At 41.9% G+C, this 26,421-nt stretch overlaps 1 protein-coding gene across 2 annotated transcripts in view; it reads right to left on the bottom strand.

Moving 5' to 3' along the window:
- Positions 1 to 26,421, bottom strand: part of mgat3b (beta-1,4-mannosyl-glycoprotein 4-beta-N-acetylglucosaminyltransferase b) — a 52,249-nt gene that overhangs the window by 12,167 nt on the left and 13,661 nt on the right. Inside the window, exon 1 of one of the 2 annotated variants that reach the window (XM_070828481.1) lies at positions 7 to 83. The exons of the other annotated variant lie outside the window; for it this stretch is intronic. Within the exon in view, the coding sequence (XP_070684582.1) occupies positions 7 to 83 (77 nt within the window). Of the gene's footprint in view, positions 1 to 6; positions 84 to 26,421 lie in introns of those variants that run through there. 2 annotated transcript variants of the gene reach the window in all.

Raw genomic sequence — 26,421 nt, 5'->3', positions numbered from 1 at the left:
ACTTACAAACAGAGAAACCGCAGGCATCGTGTTGGTGTTTTCTGCAGATTCAGGGAAGCCCAGGCACCTCTAAGCCAAGACATGACTGCAGAAATTATTCCAGTGTGCTCATGTCACCAGTCGTTGCCAGTCTATTGTTGCAACCTTCCTCTTCCCTGCGATGCTGCCTGTCAGACAATGCACAGGAGTTTTAAAAGTGGAATAGCAAACTGCGTCTGCATATCTGTAACTGTGTGACGAGGAAACACAGGCGGAGGAATGTACTGTACATATTCTGGTTCTATTGGTTTTTTATGACTTAAGTAACTCTCTGCAAAGAATGGAGCTTGTTTGGTTTGTTCAAGCATTTACCTCACATCTACTACTAACCGGTCTGGACACAGGCCTCATGAAATGCAACCACACCCCTTGGCACCTGCAGGGGCTGCTACAGGGGTTTGGGGGTGTGGAGAGCCAGGTGACAGGCCAAGGCGAGGTCCTGGGTGTTCGGGCTCCCAGCAGACAGTAGACTGGCTCTAGGCACATGGATGTTCATCGTCTACACAACCCCAGCTGTCACTGGCTGAGAGGCGAGGCACACCCAGGACTGGTCGCCAGTCAATCACAGGGCTGACACATAGAGACAGACAACCACTCGCACTCACACTCACACCTACGGGCTGTTTAGAGACACCAGTTAACCTAACCGGTATTTCTTTGGACTGTGGGAGGAGTCCCACTAGAGAACTCGTGCAAGCACGGAGACAACATGAAAGCTCTACACAGAAAGGCCTCAGGCTCAAAGTGCAAACCGCATTTCTGCCGGCTAGCAGGCTTGAACCAGGAAGCCTTTTGTTGTGAGGCAAAAGTGCTAACTACAAGAGAGAAATAATTCAGTTTGATACAGCAGAGGCAAAGATATTTTCACATTTAGTCTCCGTATTGGGACGTTTTCCATAATTAAGACTCAACAGCATCATTCATTACAGACTTCTACTGCCTCAACCATTCCCCAGTTTGTAACAAAGGCCTTCTGCAGTCTACAACCTCAAGCTGAGATAACCCTGATGATTTTTTTATTTTTTAAAAACGCAGCCACTGACGACATCAAGGAAATAATAACCGTGTGGATATTTTAACAGATGATCAGAATCCATGAATGTCTAAACGAGACACAGACACAGAAATACTCCAGCGCCGTGGCCCCATGTCTTAGCACCTCTCCCTTTTCTTTATCTTCATTGTAATCTAAATGTACATTCCTTTCTGCTGTACAAAGCACTGTGGACAAACTAGTCTGTTAAAAGCTGTTTAAAACCCAGCCAACCATTCGCCAGGGCAACACCCAGCACCCGTCTCTACGGTGATAAGCCAGCCAATCAAAACTGGGCTTGTGTTCAGGGCTGGAATGTATTGAATTGAAGGAAGAGGACATTTTCAGAAAACTACTTTTTGTGTGTTTTGATTCAGGCCGGTTTGAGTTCCTGTGTTTATACAACTGAAAGTTTTTTTTTTATTTGGAGGACAGTCTGATATCAGAGGAGGCGGAGAGAGCAGAGATAACTCTCCCCTACAAAGCTGCTTGTTTATCTTATCAGTATGGTCTTACTTTTAGATTTCACACTCCTCCCAAACAAAACTCCCCTCTCTCCCCTCCTCTGTCTCCACCCCTTACTCTGCCCTTGTGGGAATTTCTTTAAAAAGTTTCTGGGACTGCAGATACACCCCTTGGTGAAGGGCGGGGGTGGGGGGGTGGGGGGGGCAGAGAGAGAGACAGACAGAGAGAGAGACAGAGAGAGAGGGGGGGGGTAATTTGATCAGTCTGACTATGTGTATGTGTGCGCTGCCACTGCTGGTCTGTTGAACCAATTTCACATTGAACTTGGTTGGTCTTAGAAATTGAAGGTGGCAGACAAAGGGGGGAGGGGGGGGGGGGGGTGTCTGTTGTCATGGCAACAGTGGGATGGGGTGGGAGGGTCATTGCTTAACGAGGGCAAATAGCATCATTATATGCAGTTTCCAGTTTTCATTTTTAAAAATGACAACATATCGGTGCAGAATCTTTTCGGTTATTCAAAAGAACAAAATGATTTCTAGTGCAAACACACTGGAGGTTTCTTTTTATTTGCCGAGTACAAATCCAACATCTCATTTATATCTCTATATTTTTCTCACCCTTTTCTGTGACCAGGAGCATGTTTTGAGCCATCAATGTCAAATAAGGACCTAATTTACTGTAAATGATTGTAATCAGTCGCTATTTGCAATAGGAAACTTTTGGGGAAGTGAAACATGGTTGACTTGGGCCCAAACAGCTCCTTTGAAAAATGGTATTTTTTGTCAAAACTAGTAAAAAACAGACAATAATGAGTCGTACTAGTACTAGTCAGTACTGTACTATCAGTACTAGGAATCTAATGTTTTTTACATTATAGTATGGAGGGTATTTCACAGGGAAAAGGTTTAAGGAGCTGTGAATTGGTATTACAAACAATTCTTTGTGAAGGAAGTTGACTCAAAATCATGTAGACATGCCATTATTAATAAACTAATGCTTCAATGCTTCCTCGTGGTTGTTGTGTTGACACATTCGACCAATTTGAATTTATTGAAATAGAATAGAATTTATTTTTAGTCTAAGTACACAATATCATCATGACTTCATTCTCTGCTCAGGTCAACATTACTCCACTGTATCTTTGCAGACCGAATAGCTGTTTAATGCTCATCTAATGTTCTGTAAGTCACATAGAGAGCCTTTACCCAGAGTGCTTTTTCACACCTAGTTTTAGTTTTTGGTTCAGTTTTAGTTAACTGAAATAACCTTGGTCAGGAGGCAAAAACATTCAGCCCTAGACTCAGCTTCAGCAAAAGTGCTCACCCACAATATTTTCAGATATACAAGCGTTTATACATGGAGGCAGACACACTTCAACACACACAATCCCACACTTGGTGGTTTGTGGCCTAAAAAATTTGCCACATCAGCTGAACTGTTTCAAAGGTGGAGTGATAAATGACGCACTGCTCCAAAGTGCTTAAAGGCCTTTGTTTTATAAGAACTCAAGGCAGTAAAGCTGTGTTCAGTGTGTGTGTTTGTGTGGCGATGCTCTATGAGAAACGAGCCGCCTGAACTAAATCCCCCTTTCTTCTCTTTCAGCACAAACAAAACTCACAGCCATCTTTCCACATGGGAAAGGCTTTGGTATCGTCTCATCTGATCTACAAAGCATCTCTCGGCTTATTCGGCACCACCCACAGTCACTGACCAATCTGTTGACCTCACCTAACAAGCACCCAGGGGGGATATTGAAAGAAAACAAAGCACCTAGGGCGCAGCAGTTAGTGAGACCAACTTCCACAAAGACGATCGTAAGTTTGGCCCAATCAAAGTGTCCTTAGTTAAGGCCCTGACGTAGAAGAAATAAACTTGTAGTTGCACTTTGTGCCACAGAGACTCAAACTTAAAAAGGAGCCACAAAGTCTTAAATCCTTTCATTGAAATTTCTCAGATTGTCTTTACCAGGGAAACTTTGGGTTGTGAAGGAAAGAGCAAAGCTTTTTTAAACAAAATTGAACGACCAGGGAATATTTCTAATGAAATCTATTGTATTCATGGGTTTAATAAAAAGCTATTCAGACTGCACCTTTACCCGTGAAGAAATTAAAAAGACAAGTTTCTTAACGTAGCACTTGAAGCAGCTCACCTTCTTTGATGCATTTTACGCACTTGCATGCATGAGTCTTTTTTAGGTTGTATTCACTTGGTTGAATTGTAAGTCGCTTTGGTTTAAACCTTTAGCTAGATAAATGTAATGTAATGAGTTCATGGGTTGACATGGACGCATTCACACACACGGCCGTAATCTCATATCTCTTTACATGCTGATGGCTAGAAACAGAATAGCATGCTCTGTAATTGAAAACCGACCGCATATAAGGTGCGGGGCTGAGGCAGACGAGGCCACAATTTAGCACGCTTTAATGTCCATCTCCTTCACCCGATCCTCGGAAACAAAACACAGATAAAGTCCAATTAATCGAAAATGTTATTGCCAAGCAGATAATGCATAGATGCAGAAAATAGCGGCTATTGTGGATGCACACCTTCATCTATTTTTTCCTGTCAATCATGCAAATGTAAGTATTCCTCAGTCTAGCAACTATATTGTTATGAAATAATATTATTTGACTATTATTGTGAAAAACTACATTTTTCAAAACACAAGGAGTTAGTAAGTTAATGTGATGAAAATAATTGAACAGGAATTTATCAAGTAAAAACCGCCAATTATATTATTATTGTCATATTTTTCTCTTATTAAAGATAAAATGACTCATCAGTTAATTTGAGTAATAGCGGACTAATGCATAATCAAGATAATTCTCCACTGAAAGTATTTAGATTAAAATGGGCTAAAACCTAAAATCCTATTAACACTTCACACATACAGACTTTGTTTTCTTTAAATGGTTTTGTTCCAAATCCATTTGAAAAGTGCAACTTCTAATCCAATAAACAAGCACTGGCATGAAATTGAAACTAACTAAATATGAAAAAAAACTTACTTTTTTTTTTTATATCGAATCTTGAGCATCAGGCAGCAACTTTTCTCCCAAGATGGATGAGTTTCTGAGTGAAACACCTCAGCCATAAAGTTTTATTAGCCTGATCCTCCAACTGCCAGAGTATAAGAGCACATTTCTCACCATGCAACACAGTTTCCCCCCTTGTTCCTGCTTTTAACGCATGCTCAGCCAACTTTCTTGTAGGTGGTTCGTCCATTAGCAAAACAGGTCTGTTTAACTGGAAAGATTGTGAGAGGATGAAACTTGATGCAGTCACCAGCACTTCACCACTCACTCTGAATGGATTTACTGCACTTCCTCACTCACATTTCACCCTTCCTTCCCTGATCGGTGCCAAACGAGTGTACATACACACTTTGCTCAGTTATTTAGGAGATTCGTCTGAAGGTATATAAAAATAGCTCCCTGATCATGCCAAATGAAAGCTGTTGGTCCAGGGCATTCTGGGTGCTGACAAAGTTTGTTTGGCCTCTGTGCCTGTAATGCATGTTCCTTAGAGTCTTTTTCAGGAGCTGTCTGGCTGACTGCCATGCTTGATTTGTGGCTTTTGAGTCATATTGGACTTATTCGTTCAAAATGCATTACACTGTTCTTGAATATATGCGATGCTTTGAGCTGTTGCTTTTGGATGAGTGCCACATAGCCTTTCTAAGGCTGAGTGCATCATATGACTGAAAGCTTACCCCTTGGCCACCACACCAGCTAGAGGTTTGCTAGCTCATTCTTCTCTGCTGTGATTGAACTGCTGGATAAAAATGTAAAAATCACAACCGTAACCTGACTCTAGCACTGCATTTCATTTTGAAACTGTGACGAGCTCCCATGGATGTATTTACACAGGATAATGTACCAAAACATGCTTCTACTAAAAACAAGTTTCCTACTTTTATGTCAATAACGCCTGTGCATAAGCGTCTCTCCATAGATGCTGCTGAGCTACTTTGGAACTATTGTTTTGGTTCATGTTGTGGTAAGTCGTTTTTGAATGTACGATGCTTTGACCTGTTGCTTTTCAATGGATGCCGTATAGTCTTTCTACTGAAGCCTGGTGATTTTCAGTAGGCCTAAGAGCAATTTGTTTCTTTTAAATACTTTTAAATACCAGCTCTTCTTCTCTCATTCCTCCAGCAGCAGAGTGTGCGTATAAGTTGTTCCTTTCTTTCCATTTCATCAGAGACTAAAGCTGTCCCTCTCTTGTCCCGATCTGATGCTAGAATATTAGAGTAAATTCTTCTCTAGTCTCTTTTTTTGCAGCAGAATCGGGGAATTCAGCTCCTCTTCTCTGGGCTTACGGGTCACTGGTTTGGTGATTCAGATGTCAGGAGAAAGCCAGCATGCTAAGTGGGTTTCAATAATGCAGGCATGGTGAGGGCCTCAAAACAGTGTGTGTGCGCACATGTGCGAGTGTGAAACTGTATGTTAAGAAAGAAGCAGGGTTTAGGTGTACATGAATTTTGGGAAGTGGAAGGCTAGAGCTGCAGTGTGAATGTGTGCTGCCTCAGAGACTTTGTGCGTGTGAAGAATATTCTTTGGGTGAAGGGAGTGTAATTTAGTGCGTGTGTGTGTGTGTATATTCAGGTGGGAGGATGGGAAAAGCCGGTGGAGTGCCTCCATTCCTCCGACCTCATCTATAATTCAGCTCTGTAGCGGTCCGTGAGGTCTTTCTCTCATTCCCCCCTGTTCGCTCTCTGCACTGAAGGTGGAGACAAGTGTTCCACGGTACATTTCACTGTCTCAGCCCATCTATCCATCCCCATCTACCGCTACCTCTCCAGAGGCGCAAGCAGCTGTGAGCAGCAACCCACTGAATTTCACTGAATGAAGATGTTCTGAACATAAGAATGACTTCAGCGGGTGATACTAGACTTAGCCCAGCCGTAAGACACAGTTAAAGATGTCCTCTATGTTCTCCATTGTCCTTGACTGAGCCTAAAGCATTCATTATCCACCTTAAGCTTGCATTTTAAACTACCTGCTGCGGCCATTTTTCCCTCCGTCTGTCACAAATACAATGGATAGGATTTTTTTATTAAAGGTGCTATTTAATTTTGCATTTCCATACAGTTGGGGGACTCATGCAGTGGGGGTAAGATTTATAAATGAAGGCAAAACAATGCTTCAGAGGTCACGTTATTCAAGCCCCTGCATGGGTCAAGATCCGGAAACTGTGGATCGTACATTTCCAATATTGTGACTCCATAGCTTGCATTGGTAAGACTCTCTCTGCCTCATAAAGCTCTTACATCACAGGCTTTTTATGAAAAATTGTAGCCTCCAAATCCAACCTGAGACACTTGAGCGACTTCATTTGAGTACATTTCTCAAAATTCTCATTTTTTTCCTCCATAGCCACAGAAAGCATTAAACAAATGTTGGCTCTGGATGCACATTGTTTTTCAGCAGCAGCAGTAGTAATGGCCTGTGTTTTGGTTTTATGTACTTGTATAATTTTTGTTTGTAACTGTAAAAGCTGCAAAGTCATTCAACCTAAGGGACAATAACGGCTCGCTCAGCTGAACCCCCCTCTGCTCCTCCGTCAAGGCTTATTCAGCTGTTATCTCTTCGTAGCGTCCTTCCTTCCTTTCATTCCAACTTTCTTTTGCTAAAAAATTCAGACACCAGCATTTTACAGAGGCAGTGAAGACACGTCCAGACCCTGATCCCTCCTCAGCTGCACTGTAACATTTCCTCTGTTATCAGTTTTCTCTTTTTTCTCTCCAGCAGTGTCTCTCTCCAAAATAAAAAGGTGGCTCATTCTGTAATGGCACACTGTCCTGCTTCCTGACACTCTATTCTTCAATTTAAATGTCACATGTTCCCGTAGACCGCTGTGATTTTACTTATGTTGATTGAACCTTCATGTGCTATCAAGTGATTGCTATGATTTCTTTGCAATTAATTTTAGTCTTTGTCAATTCATGTATTTTTATCAGCAGTAAGAGTAGTTGTATCTGTGGTACCAATTGCACCTCAGGCAGAGTGGATGTTGTGCTGTGCAGGTGATGTTCAAGTTTTCAGTTAGTGGGTCCATTCTGCTCTGTGCAGGATTTGATGCACCTTAAGGTTAAAACAACAATCTCAACTCAGCGTCCTCTTACGTACTCCTCTTACTGGGTGATAGCTCGCAGAGGTCCTCAGAATCACAGACAATCTGAGCATCTATGACAAATAAGCAAACTTGATCCACTGGCGAAGACTGCGTGATAGAGTTACAAGCTGGAAAGGAAGCGAGTACGTGGACCTAGAGCTGAGATCATTTTGTCTCCCTTGACAATTACTTTTCTTTCTATGAAGAAACTAAATCTTGCCTCTTGAAAACACCTGTCTGTCTCACTAATTTGTTGCCACATAGAGAATTTAATGCAACTACAGTTGTTATTGTAGTTGTTGTCAACCATGACAACTGTCACCACCAGGAAGTTTTATCCTCAAAGGTTTCAAAAACATGAAAAACTTAAAATTGATTCATTAACAAATAGAAATAGGAGTCCTGTTAAGAGCGTGACCTGTTTCTCTATTTCTAAGTGAAATCTGGCTCAACATTATACAACATGTCCCATATTGTGATTCGCTTGTGCAGCCTTGACAGCCAATGTTAGATGTCTTATGTAAGATATGTTACATATTTGATGAAGCCCGCCGTGATTGAAAGGTTCCGTACGGAAATGTTATTTTTCAGGGATAAAGAAAGTCAGCAGAAGGCCCTGTGAAGAAAAACAGCAATGAAGCCTTCGAGTCTCACTGAGGAATCAAAATATTATTGTCCTTTTCATAGGGAACGAATTTCAGCATAAAATCTAATTCCTAGTTTGTGTCCTCTCATCATCATCATCATCATCATCATCTCGGCTCTCTCTGACCCTGATCTGGGTTCAGTTGCCTCCCCTCGATCTGCAGAACATTCTCTGTACTGAAAAGCTAATAAGACTCCATGCGGCCTGCTGACCATGGTTCAGCTGGCAGTTTCCAGTCTTGTTGACCGAATGCCAAATTAAAGAAGTTAGCCAATTATAAATCTGTGGCCTACGGGAAATCTTCCCTCCACTACAAAAGCTTAAACGTCCATCTTCCCAGTTTCCTACGATACCCCGCACCGTCGTACATCACTGTGCAGCTCCACTAATGAACACAGCTCTCTCAAAAAGCAATCTCCACTGCAGTGAGTCACTCCTTTAGTCATTTGCAGAATACATCTTCCTCTTTTTGCCACGCCCACTCACTTCTACTCTATTAGAAGCTAAAAGCCAACCGCTAATATCGGCTACTGTTTGCTCGTTACCACTCTGCGTTCTGATTGTGCGGCGGACTTCGCTGACTCACGCTAGCATTTGTGTAACATCAGTGGTAATGACAGGGTTCTGCAGATCATCTTGACAGTAAACAACGATGCTCTCTGTGTTGCAGTGCTACCCCCCCAGGTGTGTCATTATTTTCAAGGCAGGATGAAAACACCAATTCTTTCTCTGTTTTTTTCCACTTCTCTCCCACCCTCCCGTCCTCCCTGTCTTTCTCTCGGATGCCTGCTGAACTGAGAATTGTTTGCTGCAAGGACTACCGCTTCTATTTGTGCCTGAAGTATTGAAGTCATTAGTTTTGCTTGTGTGTGTGTGTGTGTGTGTGAGTGTAGTGGGGTGACAGTGGTCTCTCTGGTGGATCAGCGTGGGTTTGCGCTCTATCTATTGGACACACAGGCTGTGAGGGAGAAAATGAAGTGGCAGGTTTTTACCACCGATTCTCAGTGTGTGTTTGTTTACCCATGTGAATACACGTCCCGGTCCAAGCCAGCCTTTGTGAGAAGCGCACCTGCTTGTACTAGCCGCATCCTTTCATTTGTTTTCGCTGCCCCCTTTCGCTGCATCCTCTTAAATTGGGATGAGTTGAGCAGTCTGTGTTACATATCACAAAATTAGTTCTGCTGGCTAACGAGGTGGTCAGTCGGCAAGGTCAAGGCACCTGTCCCTTCAACATCAATGACTTTTCAATCTGAATAGCTTACTTAGCAGATTGAGCCCGATTAAACAACATACAGGCATATACACGAGCCTGGGATTATCTTAAGTAGGTCAACTTCCAAAAAACACTCAGCTGATGGATTCGCTGACACACTTCTATTGTCTGTGTGGCTACCATTGTTAATACGGAAACAGGAAGATGGAAGTCATTAGAAAGGTTCCATTTTGGCTCTGGTTAAGCCGCATGGTCTTTGCATTAGTCTACGGTCCATGCGGTAATTGCTGAACGCACAGAATCAGGCCTGATGGACCCAGAGAATGGCGCCTTTGTGTCCAGCATTGTTGCTGTGTGATGCATATCAGGATACTCAATGCTGAGAAGTGGCCACGCTGGTTTAAAGCAACCCGCAGTGAGGAAATCTACAACCATACATTCAATTCTCCCAGCAGCTGCTCAGTTTACCTCTCCCTTCCCCTCATGCGACAAGGCAAGTAGGCATTTTGATGCTTGGTAATGTAATGTGTTCTGAGTCAGAGAAAACAGGGGTTACACCTACATGCAGCTCACTCGGCCTCTGCAACTGTTTTTAATTTCAGGTCGGGAGATCCGAGGGAGGAGACGGTGATTAGAGAGGTAAAATGCAGGGGGCGAACATCAGAAGAGGAACAGCTAGAGGGAGAAAAGGGGGCGAAAGGATATTCTTAAAAGGGAAGCACGAGTGTGAGGAAAAAGGGGACGGTTGGTGCAACTGATAGTGCAGCAGGAGGATGTGTGGCTGTGGATGGCAGCGAGAATAGGAAGTAGGAAGGAGGGAGGGACGGAAAGAAATAGAAATAGAGAGAGATTTGTGGGGGAGGGATGCAGTGGAAGCGCTGAATAAAGAAACAGCCAGAAGCTGTGTGTGTGATCAAGGCTGTAGACGAGATCACAGTGTGTAGGAGAGTTGGATGGTAGGGGATGTTCAACAGTAAGTTCAACAGAAAGAGATGAAACATTTGGTACATTTAAATGCAACACAAACAATTTGACTACAGTGGATTCACAGATTGAGGATAATGCTTTGATTGAGGAAACAACAGGATTTGCAGTAACCTGAGCCTGTCATATGAACTGGCTGGCACATATACCTATGTCTCTAAGCTAGAATTGGCTGATGATATTGGCCCATAGAACAGGAAATGTTTGATAATTAATAATGTCTGCATTAGAGCCAATAAGAGGTAATAACACAACAGAGTAGATGGACGGGTTCAAGTTACTTACAGTGTTAGTTGTAACATTAAAGCTGTTTTGCTGTCATACCCTCCAAAAAATCTTATTTCTTTGACATAGAGCCTAGTGATGATATTTTTTTTTTTTTACCAGGGAAGGAAATCACTAAGCTGTATAGATGCCAAGAGGAATTTGAGTAATCCAGCTGGGTTAATCGAGTTCTGCTTCTGCGATTACAACCTTAATGCGAGTAAGATAACTCTAAAGGGGTTTATCTGACAGTTGTGATACTACCCTTTTGGCCGTAATCAAATTATTAGTGTCCATGTAAACGCCGCGAGTGACAGAGAAAAAGATGGAGGGTGAGGAAAGGATGGCAGAGTGGCACATTAGAGAAGTGACGGTAGAAAGGTTCAGAGAAACTGATACCGATGAAGCAGGATGAAAGAAAGAATCAGGTGATTCATGTCAGTTGTGTGACGCTGAAAAAAAAGCCGAGCGCCGGGGGAAAAACTGCTATCAGCCCTGCTCTTCCTGGCTCTGCTGTCATCTGCTCTTCACTTGCTGAAAAGACGACCGGTGAAAAGCCTGAAGGCACTTGGCACACACTACCAGTGTCTCCCTTCCCCTCGGACGGGCCTTCCAGACATAAAAGTTCACCAGATCTGAGCTGAGAAAAGTCAGGCAATGGTGTGACACTGAGGGTTAAACATATTTTCCTGTTCTATCTGATAGTTAAGTCATTTTTCATCCTCCATACATTTCTGTCTAATGTTTTCAGAACAAACACAAGAGGTTGTTTGGAATAAACAGAAGCAGCATGGGCTCCAACCACAGCCACCATGGAACAAACACCTCCACCTTCATCAACAGAAGGACATAAAATGTTGATGAAAATGTCACTTGAGGCTGCGTTTTAGGAATTATATCGTAGCGCATCACATCAGGGCATATATACAGTGTAAATAAAGAAAGAATGTCCCATGAACACAAAACAAGCCATGCTGAAGGAGTTCTCATTCATCCTGTGGATGTCAGGTAAAGTTCCATGTAAAAAGCCTAATATTCATGTGCAGTTACTACTTAACCAACTACTGCATCTCAACTATATTTTGACCATATTATCATACATCTCTGTCTTCTTTAAGGCTGATTTCTTTTAATTACTAAATAACAGATGGCAGGGTCAAAGTACCAGATAAACACTGAAGCGTGTTTGATCTTTGCAGCTCTGAAAAAAAGGAAGCGTGTGAAAAGTGTGCTTATGTGTGAACTGTGGGCTGTCCTTATGGGAAGGAAAACTGACAGTGGTGTGAGGGTGTTGCTTGACTTGACAGTTGTATGTCAGTTAGCCCCGTCCCTATATATCGCAATCTAGAATATGACCACAGAGGAAAAGCTGAAGATGGATGAGACACTGATCTGTGCCAATAATACTGCAAACCAACAGAGAAGCAGTGAGGAAAGAAGTAAAACTAGAGACGTGGATGGCTGACAGTGTGATATTTAAAGAAGAAATCTCTGTATCCAAAAACTGCAGAGAAACTGATGCTGCTAAAAAAAAACAACCTGTGCAGCAAATTAAAGGCTGGAAGTCTGAACTTGTTTTGTTTTGCTTTTAATGGGAGCATTATCTTAGCATACGGGAACTCAGTCCTATAAAGCAGCATTATGTCATTCCATTGTTGACCATAATCAGAGCTAATAATGCTCATTAGATTGCTAAACCAAAAACCAACACAGACCTGTCACTGTGTTTAACAGGTGGCAACAGTTTAGGAAAACCTCGGCTTGGACTTCCATTTCGTTCAGGTGCTTTGTCTACACACTCTATCTGTAAGCCGTCAGCATACATTTGTTGTTGCTACAATTTTTTTTTTTAGCTGTTTGAAGTTTGAAAATTAAGAAGTTTTCTTTCATTTCTTAGGATTTTCAACTAATTTTCCCTTTTTGGCTCAGTCAGGTACCTGTAATGTAGCCACAGATTTCTTTGAAGCTTTCAGTTGCTCTATGCAGCTTTGAAAACTCACATAAAAGTATTTCTTAAAAGAACCCTCTTCAAAACGTTGACACATTCTTGCTAATTAGCTTTCATTTGCATAATCTTACTAACTTTTCTTGTAACACTGCCTTTGTAATTGTGACTAAATCAGGAAAGAAAGTTGAGTCCTACAAGTTACTTCAAACAAAAATGTGAGCGATCAGCTTCAGCTGTAAGCCTGCATTCATGCTGAGCAGGCTTCACCGGCCCAGCTGACTCCAAGACCCATGTGTTGATTCGTGCCACAACCCACGAACCTCACCTCATACAACCCCCCCAAAACACATTCAGACCTGCACTACTGACACACAGCAACACATGCTCGCACACCCTCACAACACCCTCCTCTGTTTCCCGCCCCTCATGCTGCACACAGCTCTTTTGCTGTCTGAGTTTTCAAGCAGCGTGACAGACTGATCAGCAGTTGCTGTTGCGAGTGTGAGAGCGACGGTGTCCGATCGGGGTTGGCAGGTTTCTGCGGCCACAGCGTTGTCCAAACTTGGTACGAGCCCGGTGCCAACTGCGATCACAAGGCCTGTCTCTGCACTCCACAGCTCACTTATCGGTTACAGACGTAGTTCAGGAGGCGCCGTGCACGTTGGGAAAGCACAGTGGCTAGGCTCTGGCTGTGTATTTGTAAAGGAGAAAGTGTGTGTGTTTGAACAGAGAGAGGAAAAGGAGACATGCATGTGCGTCTGCGCACCCAAAATATCTATTTATTAACAGACTGTGGCTCTTTGGGAGTGTTACTGTTATCACCATAACACTGTAAGCCTTCACGCCACACCCTCTCCCACGTTCAGACTTGACATTTAGGGAGTTAATTTTAGCGACAGAACAGAGCAGAACAGGGAGGCAAAGCAAATGGAAAGCAAGTCTGCAAATAAAGTTATACAGCAAATGAATAAAAATGCCAGGAAATATAACTTTTTAAAACCAAGCTTCACTCCCTTTTCCATGATGTGCGACTCCCTCGTGGCTTAAAATCCACTTTCAACCTCTCAATGACCCGTTACAGAATAAAAAGGATGTGTCATTTTTAAGACATCTCCTTGGGAAAAAGCTAGCCACATAACACGACACACCACGAGGCGTCTGCTCTGTTCTTAATTTTCGGAGGATAAACAGCAGATCTGAATAGGTTTGGCAGATTTCTGGATATGCGCTGACCACTGGCCACCTATTTTGTGTCAAATACACATCCTGACTGTTTTTAAATCAGGCTCCGTTCCATGCAGTTAAACTGGGGGGGGAAATGCTAGTAATGTAAATCCAAAAACACCCAGTTATGCTGTATTTGACAACACACTGCTCAGCTCGGCCACGCAAAATGACCCGTGGTGCTGGTGCAATTACGGTGCCACTTACAATGATGTTTTAGATCGGATTCCTGTTGTGTTGCCATAGAAGCTGCACATTAAAAGCAGCCACTGACGTACATGAGATTTCTATGTGAGAAGACAGGAGCTTCACAGCATTCACCTGATGGAGAACAGGCGGTCCCTGCTGAAGAGCTGTGTCGCTCTGACTAACCAAGGAACAGGTCAGTATTTTACAGTTACAGCCGGATGGGACTACTATGGGTGAAGAGCTAGTTAAAAGAAAAAAATTAATGCTGCTGCCCATGACCTCTGGGCTGTTATATAATAACCCAAATGGCTGTAGAGATGGGGGGTGTGACAGGAGGATAATTACTGTACTGAAGAGTACATGCACAACTTCAGACCAAATAATCAGCTGAGAATACTGCATTAGCCTAAATGGGTTGTTTTTCTCTCTGAATCTGTACATTTTGTGCACTGCTGTGGTGATACTGCTTCTGTTGGTGCAAAAAAGGAGATAATAAATCAACATAAGACGCAACAATATGCAAGAAAGAGCAGATAGAATGTACATATACATAAAATGTGGAAAGGCAGAGATATGGAGATAAAAATAGCAGCCACATCGCACTGCAGACAGAGCGCTACACATCCCCAGACCAGAGAAACTCTATTATTCTCTTGGCCGACAGAGAGGTCACGGTGGCTGCAGTCTGTCGCGTCGGCACCAGTCACTGTCAGAGTCAGAGCTCCTTCCGTCTGAGATCGTGGCATTGCAGCAGTAAGACCAGTGAGGAAGAGTCAGACTGTCTGATACTCTTTTTAAGCTTTTCAGCTCCAGACTGCAGTCTGGAAATGCTTCAATTAGTGTATCAGGGAGACTTCCTCTATTACCGACCCTCTGCTATTTCTCGTGCCAAAGGGCGGGTTCACCCAGACTCCAAAAGAGCTTTTCCTCTTGCTGTTAGTGGTATCTAGCCATGCCAGTACTGGAGTTTTGGAGTTTATTTGGCAATGTTTGGAGACATGTGTCTGAGATGTTTGCTGCCATCTTAATACAGTTATGGTGACTGGAAATTAGAATTAAAAGCAAATCAAGTAAAATTACATTTAAAGCTGCATTCATTGATTTTTGTGGCAACCTTTGGGGCAAGTTTTCAACTGGCCAACTTCTGACTGTTAGTCCAATATCGATTCCTCTTTTAGCTTTGTTACTCAACTCTTGAGGGAAATACTTGCCTATTTAGCTGATAAATGTTTCACTAAGTTCACTAACTAATTGCTAAATTTGTCTGTCTTTGTCTGGTGCTACAGCGGTACAGAGGGTTTATCACAGCTTTTGCTGCTGAAAACAAGGTTGATGAGAAAGGAGAGAAAGAACCAAAACAGTTAAGTCGTAGGCGGTAAAAATAAATGACCTAAAAGATGCTAAAACGCTTCATGGAGCTGGGGGGGGACTGCACAGTTGGGTTATAATTCTGTCTTGCTTTATCATTACTTGTGCCCCTTTCACATTACACACTTTTGATCCTTTGTTGATATAAAAACATCAATTGGTGCAGCTTTAAAAAATTTAAATTAAAAAGCAGCATAACTTTCAGGGGCTAAATCCTAGTAACTCTGGATAATCCACTAGCCTCACTTGAGAGTTTGCATTGGAACTACTTTATACAAAACAATATGAAGTGTTCACAGCCTGTGTTGGTTTTATATGAGCACCAGAAATGCTATACTTCACACCAGATCTCAATTATATTTGAATAAGGGGCAGAAATCTCAAACAAATCTCTCAAAACCTGTGCAAATAAAACCACAATTAAGTACCGCTACAAATACTAGAACACTTGCTAATGCTTTTGCATTATGAGTGAATAGACTCAGATAGTGTACAAGATAAATGCATGAATCATTCATGTGTTTGTGTTTTAAATGATTGGTCAGCAAGCATTTATTTCATCACTCAAGATTACATTCAGCTCATGTTTTTTTGCCAGTGCTTTCCACGTTGACCATTCGCCCAACTAACCAAATAGCATCTCAAGTACCCTTATCTCTGCCGACCCTTCTTCCCTTTCGACAGCTTCACCTGCACTCGGGGCACTAACTGGAAAGGTCAGGAATGTAGAGGAGAAAGAAAACGGGGAACGGAGAGCAGGAAAAGGAAAATGTCAGGCACCCTGAGCTACTTGTCAGCAGGACGTGCGTTAGAGAGAGGAGGCGGTGTGCTAGCATGTCCGATCCCTCTGAGAGGAGGGTAAATAACCGTGGGCTGTTTGCTGTGCTGCCTCTCCTGCTAGCGCTCATGCTAATCTTCACACAGACGTACACACTCAGATGCACACACACACACACACACACACCTATTGTCAACACCTCATTGTCATTCACGTTCTCATCTCCTGTTTCTCCTTCAGTCTTTTTCTCTACATCTCCGTCTTCCTCTCTGCTCTGGGCCTTTAAAAAAAAACAGAAAATATGATTCAGCTTTTTGCCTCCCTTGTCATCTCGTCTACAAAGAAAGAAAGGGAGAAAGTATGCAGACATTTTTAAAGCTCTGGCTGCTGCACGGCTTCAGATTGTACTCAACACCAAGGTACTCTCATCCCGTGTAGCGAAATGCTCGGAGCTCCATGCAAAGCACTACAGCACATCCGTGTGACGCATTATTCATTGTTATTATGACAAATCACCAGAGGCGAAATCACAATGAGTAACTACAAATGGCTTCAGGCAGTAAAATATAACGGGTATTAATTTAGGCAGGTTGGAGTACCTCAACGGTACTGGAGCACACTGTTTGTATTAACGCAATGACATAGAATAATGATTAAATAAGGGAAGAAAATTAGATTCGTATATTTCAGTAATGAACTTGACATCATGCAGCAGATCATTTTGTTGTGTCAAATGAGCAAGAGGCTACAGAGTCATAAATCAGTCCGTGCAGAGATCTATTTGTTACATTTACTCTGAATGAACCCTGAGGTAACTAAATTCATGAGAGAAACAACTCAATGCAAGTCACATTGTGAAAGTATGAATACATCTGTGCATAACCGGAAAAATGTCCACGTCAAATATTAATCAAATCTTTGTGTTTCAACTTTTGAGTTCAACCCATGTGTAAATAGCCAGTCATGCAGCTTCGGGCCACCTGCTATTCGTGGTATGAGTTTACACTCCAGGATATGAAAAGTGGCCTGACAGACTGACATAACTTTGTCGCGCTCTTTTTAATTAGTGCCAACTTAGTTTAGTGTGTGGAGGACTTACACACCAGAAGTCCTCACACCAAAACTACAAAGTTAGCGGAGTTTTGTCCAGTTTTCATGAAACTGCAGAAGCACTTCTCATCCATGTTGGCCATCCTGACGTTCGAAGTTCATTCTTGATCTTGGAACAGCTAGATGTTAAGTAAACAATCCTATCACAAAGTCAATTTAGTAGCTGTTCTTGAGCTTTTAATCATATCACATGATCATGTTCATGTTCTCAGTGTCTGTATGACTGCTCCAAAGACTGCTTACAGGTGGTTCTGATTTTCCATCAAGGTCTGGTTATGTTTAGGTACTAAAATCACTTCATTAAGGTTAAAGAAAGAATCCCCCCTGACCCTCTCCCTCAAGGGTTTGCTGCAGCATAACAACAACAAGCTGGTCTGCTATTGATAGTGATTGAGAAGGTCATTATTAAGATGACCACAAAAGATTACTGGTCAGGAAAACTAGATGGCTCATTTAAAAGTGAATTTAATTCAAAGTCAACAGCAATTAACAAGTTAACAACCCTTAAAAGGCGATGGATGTATCAATGTGTCCATGATGACTAGGCAAACTCCATCTGCTGATGAAGATCAAATGATATGAAAGAAAGCTCTGGAACAACAACTAAATGGACCTGAAGGTGAGCTTGTTCAGTGAGTAAACAACCAGCCAGTGTTGTCATTTTTCTGGTGAGGACAGTTGGGGAACTTGAACAGTAAAACGCTGACGCATGATACCATACCTATTACTACAAGTCAAATCTTATTCATTTTTTTGTCATTTTGAATTCACAGAGCCTCTTTTTTCCAACGCTAACCACCAAAATACTCCCACTCTGCTGCGACTTTTTTGTTCATTCTCTAAAATTAAACTCGAGCAGATGGGTCACAGCAGTCTGGATGAACCACTTGAGGCTACTCCTGTGCTTTGGTTGATTGGGAGGCGAGTGGAACATTTGAAAATATAAATAATGATTTCATTACCAGTGCATTTTTTTTCTGCTTTGATGCTCTTAACCTTTATCCATACTGAAGCACAAGAAGTAGTTGCAGTATCTCCCCATATTAATCTCCTCTCACAGGAAATGTAAATGTTAGGACTGAGAGATACTGTATATGGTGCATTGATATCCTCACATCACTAAGTGTGTGATGGTTTCCTGTAATACTGAATTGACACTGGTGGAAATGTTTCATTACAGTCACATCAAACAGCAGTATGATTCAGAGCAGAGCTCTCAGTCCACCTAAGATTTAAAACCACTGTAGCTTGCCTATGTGGCTTAGGGGAATATATAGACGGCCTCAAGCCACTATCTGTTCCAGTAAAAGTAAGTTTATCTTTACCTTCGTCATCAAACTCTAACTTTGCATGCACCACATCTAAAAAAAAATCACCACAAGCAAATGCTGTTGATGTAGGTCCAGCACAGCATGAAAATTCTTTATCGTTAGACGGTCCTTTCATTTGCTAATGGTGCAGAACCACAGCGAGCAACAGCCCTGGTCACAACAAGACACCATGAAGAATATTACACCCAAATTTCAATGCAAAAGCAAAGCAAGCGTTTGCTGCTAGAGTTTTGTTCAACAGTTTACTGCACTTCATGTTTATCATCTCCAGGAGAACAAAACAACACACATGGGTTTGATGGTAGATGTGCTAAGAATACATCAATCATGCCTAATACTTGGTTATTCCATTAATGGTTTGGCTTATAGTTGTGACAAATGGTCGTGACAAATTCCCAACAGTCTCAATAATAATAATCTATAAAACAATGTAGTAGTTGTAAGTAGATAAAGCAGCTAAAAAAGTTTATCAAATATCTTTAATCTTTATCATATAAGACAAACAAGTTCACTTGCTAACTGACAATTATCTAATAAAATCATGTTTTTTTTAATGACTTTGAGCACTTCAGGTAGTCACAGACCAGTTACACCACACAAGCCTCTGCTAGAAGAAATAATGAATGAATACCTGCAGCCTTTCTGTTGAGGTACATAAAGTCCTTGTCTGATACATGCACTTGGTCTCATGGACATCAACCTGACCAGCATCTAGAAGTATAAAATTATTATTTTAGTTCTCTGCAAAATCGGAAAAAAAAAAAAATTAGAAAATGAGCACCTGCCCCATCAGGCCGCTGTGGCTGTTTCTGGAAGGAAATGTGAGAGGAGGGCGAGGCGACTGGCAGCTCATTAAACCCTGGAAGACAGCCTGTTAATGATGCGAGCAGTAAGCTAGCACCTTACCCCCGCCATCAGATGTCACAGAATGACAGAAAGGTGCATGAACAAACACGCAGGTGAAATGAGCGAATACACAAAGACAAAAAAGAAAACAAACACAGACAAGAAGTAGATACTCAACTCACTGCTGCGGCCTCTTTGGGCAGTAGAAAAGCCGCATCCTTACATATCCGTACATTTAGGCCCGCAAATACAACACTGCAGCATTCCTGTGCCATCTAATTGAGATCCTGGCAATTCAGCAACATCTGTCCGCTCCTTCTCATCTTGACTCTTCGGCATTCAATCAGACACGCACACACACACCACAATTACAGAGGGCCTGTTGGTGACGTTAAGCCTTCCCTCCCGTGATGGCAGGATGAGAGAGTTCACGACTAATGGCTGCTGTACATTTGCATGTCTTGCCTCCCTCCGAGTGCTGTTTTGCATACGGGTGTGCAGCTGGGACTGTACCCTGAAGAATCACATTCTCCTTAATGAACTGCGAATTTCTGCAGAAGTTCTGGTAATTGCTTTTAAATTGTATGATTAATTTAAGAAGGTAATGCGAACCGGTCGTTTCCTTTGCTACAGATCAGGTATTTAAATGCCATTTAAAAGCTGCTCATGCTGAATTTTGCTGCTGACGTTATATTTTATTTTGGTAGATTTCACAGGATACATTTTCAAGATGTCCTAAATGCTGCGTCAATGGCCATCCATCCTAAGAAGAGAATATATATATAGGGGTAGTGTTGTTGTGTGTTAAAGCTCAGAGTAGAGTTCAGTCAGAGGCAATCCATAATTCAGGTGTCAATTCATGCCACGGAGATTTTTTTAGCTTTTCCTCTCAGTTCAGACAATTAAAAATCAATTTTCATGATCTTCATTTAAATTGTCTCTGCACCAATGCCACCAAAACAATTTTCAGCACCGCCAAAATGAAAGAGATTCTGATTAAAACTTTTTTTTTTAATTAGTGTTTTAGTTGAGTCCTGTGTTAAAAATACTTCAGAACAATTCATCAGCCCAGGCTACCTGTTCCCGCCTAATCAAACATCTGCCTCTGACTCTATTCTTCGAGATTTACATATTAAGATTAGCTTCTCCCTTTTTTTTTGCCATCTGCGTCACATCTGTTTCAAAGCTACTTTCAATACCTGAACGTTTGTCTCATGAGGATGAGCTATTTCTCTCTTTTAGAAACCTGTACTGTAAGCGATAATCTACAGGTTTAAATAATCATTCAAATTAAACACTCTCAGAAAAGGAAATACCTTCTTTCGTTGACCTCTGACAAGGAGTTCAAAAAGCAGAGAACTACAGCTTTAAACCGCAGCCACTCGGTTGACTGACGCCAAACTTGCTGCAAAGTTTCACAACTAAAACGCTCCAGCGGCCCACCACTTCACTGCTCATTCGATTTCCTGCTCTTTGCATTGCTTCCATTTTCCATTTTTTTGGCACTGGGAGCAGAACAAGCCTAATTTCCTGGATCGTTTCTGTTTTAATCAACCAACTGTAAAGAGAGTAGGCGGGAAAGCCTCCGCTTCCCCAGCAACGGCAAAGAAAAACAACATTCCTGCAACCTTAAAAAGATCATGGTGGGAAGAAGGTCCTCGAAGTGAGGAGAGAGGAAGAGGGTGGATTTCTTTAATGAGAGTAATTAGTGCGAGCAGAGGAGGACAATGTAGGAGAGAGGACAGGATTTAATGGGGTGACATGAGGTTATTCTTAACGTGATGAGTTTTCAGCCTACAGTGACTTGTACTCTGCAAAAGGTGAGACGGTCATCTCGCCACCATTGTTCGTGTATATGTTGTTGTGCAAGCATGCATTGTATTCTTTGATTTGTCATAAATCAAGTTTCCCGTTAAGGACAAAGAAAGTCTGCAAGCGACACAGAACAACAAATTTCTGAATTAAGCTGACAATGGTGGAGCAGTCCCTCTGCTTAAACTGTGGCTCAGTGTGAACACAAACGCAGCTGTATGCTCAGCCAGATAAATTGGATCATTTAGACGCACAAACAGCCTCTCTATTTTCTGATAAAATGCTGCATTATGGCCCCCGAAACAGTGAGGGGCACAGAACAGTAGGGGGCTTTTCTCTAACTTCATGCCTCGTCAATGAGCCTTTAAGAGCAAATGATGGTATTTCAACTGTGAGCACACACACACACACACACATCAGTATGAACACACAGTTCCTTCTTCACAACACGTCTTGTCTCTCAAAAGTAAATGGTAATAACAAGCATTGTTCAATATTAAGAGCAGCTCTCAAACACTCTTCATACAGTTTTTCTGTATTAATATACAGCTCAGTACAAATGGTCATTTCAAGCCAAAAGATTAAAGCGTCTAAACAACAAAAATGCCTCTAAATCCTGTAAATCGTTGTGGATGTTTTTGATTTCACCTTGAAACAGTTTAGCAGAGGTGGTCAGCCACTCGGCTCCTGACATTCTGATCCTGTAATTAATTTAGGGAGCTAATGGCCTAAACATGAGTTACACAGCACAATGTGACAATGATTGATTAGATGATTGACACACTGATGCCTTTGCTTTTTTTATACAGTCTTATAAATAGTTTTTCCTGAGAGTGTCGCTAGTGGAAGAGCCACGGGATCATTGAAATCAAAAATAATTGTAATGAACAGCATGAATCTCCTCTGCGGCAGAATGCTAATATTATTTGGGACGCAATGTCTGCCCTAACAAAGTCTGCGGTAAGAGAGAGAGAAAGTGTCCAAAATGGAGAGGATTCGTCCTGTGGGGAGTTGAGAAAGTATTCTGTGCTTTTAAATCTGTCAATTAGACATTTCTAGTGGAAATGCTGGTTTAACTGTGACACTGGATGAGAGATAATATACGAAGCCAATTCTATTCATTAAACTTTGTTCCATTTAAATTCTAAAATCATCAGATTTTGGTGGTTTTCTCATTTCCCACAGTCATTTAAAGTCAGTTTCTCACTCAACGGCATGATATCACTGAAAACCTTCATGTAAAAGCAAAATCCACTTGTATAATAATAATAATAGAGGTTTCTTTTAACAGGCTTCCATCACAGCCAAACACTGCGATGAAAAACAGTGTGATGGCAGATTGGCAGTAATGGCAGCAGACCTGCAGAGAGGCAGCGTGACACTGAACTAGAGTCAGAGTGAGGGAGCGAGAGGGAGACAAAAATAGGTATATAGAGGCGGGGGGTCACACGAAATGAGACAATAAGTGAGAGGAAACTTTTAGAGAAAAGCTTAAAGGTATGAGTTTCTGGGACACACAGCAGACATAATACCAGTTGATTGGAGAAATGAGAATTGCATAAAACTCAATAATAATGACAGCTTTCACATTTTTGCTGCCCCAGACTAGACAAAGATATTCAAAGTTTAAAGAGCTCGTCTGTGATATCCTTTTCGGGCGACAGCTTTGGTGCTACGGGCTCTTCGCTGTGGTGTTTTTGAGTTACAACTCCCACTTATCGCCTGTCAATCACACTGTGTGGGCAACACTGGGAAATACTTTAGATTTTTTTTTGCTCCACAATTGAGAGATGTGAAACAGATTTTTATATGAAAAGGACACAAAAGAAAATGTCTGATTCGTCACTAGCGATGAGGGGAAGATTTCCCGCCAGCGTCTACGACCTCACAGCCAAACTAAATGTGGGCAAACTAAGAAGTGAAATTTTGTTTCCCCCATGCAGCTCCTTTTTGTGCGTTATTCCTGGAAGACAACTTTATTTCGGTATATGCAGACAAATCTTGTTTACCAAGCTGCTGCTGCCAGCTCAGCTTGATGAGCAAAGTTCAGGTGAAGGAGCATGGCTGATGGAAAGCAAAAGTGTTATAAGACAACAGCCCTTGGTTAAAGAAGTACTTACCACATACCCGTACAGGAAACCTTTTGGTTTCAGAAAAAAATGTGTGTTGAATGAAGCACATCGGCCAGTCATTTCCCACGTGAACGGCGTGTGCAGGATGATTATGCTGCATTTATTTGTGTTGATACAGTCAGCATGAGCATCTCTACCTGCCAGCAGGCTTTTATCTCCTGCTGGCTCATTTACATTAACTTTGTGTTTCACTGTGTGTCACTTATCCACTGACTGTGCTGTAAAGTACGAAAGCACAAAAGGCAGCAAAGAGGAAGCTTGTGTTTTTGCGTGACACAGATATAGAAGTGTCAGAGCATCTGTGTGTGCGAGAGTGAAGACAGATATAACAGCATGTGTGTACACAAGAGACAGCCAACAGAGCTGTGCATGTTTGTGTGTGTGTGTGTGTGTGTGTGTGTGTGTGCGCGCGCGTGTGTCTACCAGCGTGTTTTTTCATCACATCTCAACTTCCTTCTTTGCCATCAGAAAAACTCAATACACCTATCTATCACAATCATTAAATGGCAGCTTCAAGTTTCAAGTCAGCTTTGGCCTATTGGAATAAACAGAACAAGCTGAGCTTTGTGCTAATAAGATTGTGACACTGCACAACATTCAGTTTGAGCTCAGCTTTTGGGGCCTGAGCTCTAAGGAAACATTATTCTTTTCCTTTTAATTTGAAAAAAAAGAACTAAATTAAGGTACTCAACCATCTATGGATATCAGCATACGGTCAGCAAGTAATCTAAGACCAGGGCTCCATGCTGTACTTGATGTATATCAAACTGAACTCCAAACCTGTACACACAAACGAACATTACAGCTGGGTTCATGCACTTTGTGACCAGATGAGCAGCGATCAGTGTTACTGCGGCTTTAGTTAGCGCTTTGTTCTTTTCTAAATCTGTAGCAAGAATTCATCACGGTCTGTTTTAACCAGCCTTAAGTAAGATACACTGCAGCAAAACCAGGGGAATCATTGTTAGAAGGCCTTGTCCTCTGGAAAACATGAATGTTGGTAAAAAGTTCATGTTAATCAATCCAGTAGTTCTTGAGATAAAGAACTACAAAGACTGACCATCGAACACTACTAGAAAGGCTACTAATAACCAAAACAGATTGGAATCTCTCATCATTTCTGTACAATCAATTTGAAACTCTGTCCATGCTCTTAAAAATATAAAATAAAAAGTATACTTAAGTTCACGTCTACTGGTGACTCAGATTGTTGCTGTTTTCATGGCATCACATCACAAGATCCCTCATCGTTCTCTGTTAGTTCACAGGTGGAAAGTGATTTTTATAGCTTGTAGGTCTAAAGGTCAACTGCAGCACATAAAAGACAGAAAATACTCTCTAATTGCGACGGCAATTTTCCGTTATTGTCAAAAAAAATAGGCCAGAAAAGGAATCCAATGCCAAGGTGTTACAGGTATTATAGTGCTGCATCTCACACAGCGGGTTGCTTGCTGGCGAGTCAAAGACACCAAAGCCTCTTCCGCAGGATTTAGAATTAGCTCTGGAAACGGTGAGAGCAAACTGAGAGACCTGCTTGGAAAACACCACTTGCTGTAGTGAATGTGTATACAGCAGAATTTCCAATATGGCTACAACAAACACCACAAAGTCTGCACTCCATCGTGTGTTTGAAAGTGTCAGATGTGTGTGGAGTTTTAGACATGAGCAGAAGCTAATGTGGACAAACAGTGTTAATATGCAGCGCTTATTAGAGAACAAGACTGCTGTTGATTCCAGTACAGTGCTTCTCATTATGTGGATGTGTGTGTGTGTGTGTGTGTGTGTGAGAGAGTGAGAGAGACAGAAAATGAGAGCGACCATTGTGGGGTCAAGCATTAGCCTGGACAGAGAAAATTGTATATCTGTGTATCTGCGTGTGTGTGTGTGTGCACATGTTTTTCCGTCCCTACTGGGACTGATTCCAGACCAGTAGTCCTCACGGGGACCAAAGGCTGATTCCTAAAGAAGCAAAGTGTCATTTCAGAGGTCCTGGTTAATGTTAGGGGTGAGGAGTGAATTGAGGATGCTTTAATGTTAGGATTTGAGTTAGACTATCAACAATGAATGGAAGTCAGTGCAATGTCCCAATAAGGACAGCTTAGTGTGTGTGTGTGTGTGTGTGTGTGTGTGTGTGTGCGCACACCATTGGCTCGCCACTCTGTCTCCAAGATAGTGCAGATGGAACACAATGGAGCCCATTCAACTCTGGAGCCACCTCCTGTCTCTAGAATAGTGCTGTATCACAGCTCCTGATTGGGTTAGAGCATGAGACACACACACACACACACACACACACACACACATAATCCTCAATAAAGCCATCTTTGAATTGTCATTATGTTGATGTAATACCATCATGAGCAAATGTGACGCCAGGATGGTGTGTCTGCCTGTGAATTATAATAACTACAGACCTTTATCATGTCATGTCAGCGCACTGAAAGGTGCTTTATGAGGGGGGGCACATGCCAAACTCACACAGGCCAACCATATAGTCCTTAAAGCTCATCAGTGATGAATAACAATACATCAATACCCATTTTCATTTATTAAATGACCAACCTGCAGCTGCAGCATTGGGGCTATAATCTGCTGTGACAACATGATATATAGCCACATCATTTTACTATAATATTATATGTAAGCACCCAGAGTGAGCAAACAGAGAGTCCCACATGCTAAATCAACACACTGCTAGACACCTGACTAATAAGCATAACATAGTTTACAAAAGGTTGCAGCCCAAAAAGTCAATACGACCATTTAAAACCGAGCTGTTATTATCAATCTAAGCTCCGAGGTCTACAGTATGTCTGTCTTTAAGTATGTTCCCAGACATCTTAAGTGACTTGGTGGCACCCTCAAATTGGTTTGCTCCCACCAACTTTGATTTCTTGCTTTCATTGTGTTTACTTCTGC

This window comes from Pempheris klunzingeri, chromosome 3 (assembly GCF_042242105.1).
Source record: "Pempheris klunzingeri isolate RE-2024b chromosome 3, fPemKlu1.hap1, whole genome shotgun sequence".
NCBI lineage: Eukaryota > Metazoa > Chordata > Actinopteri > Acropomatiformes > Pempheridae > Pempheris > Pempheris klunzingeri.
This window is presented reverse-complemented; position numbering and strand designations above follow the sequence as displayed.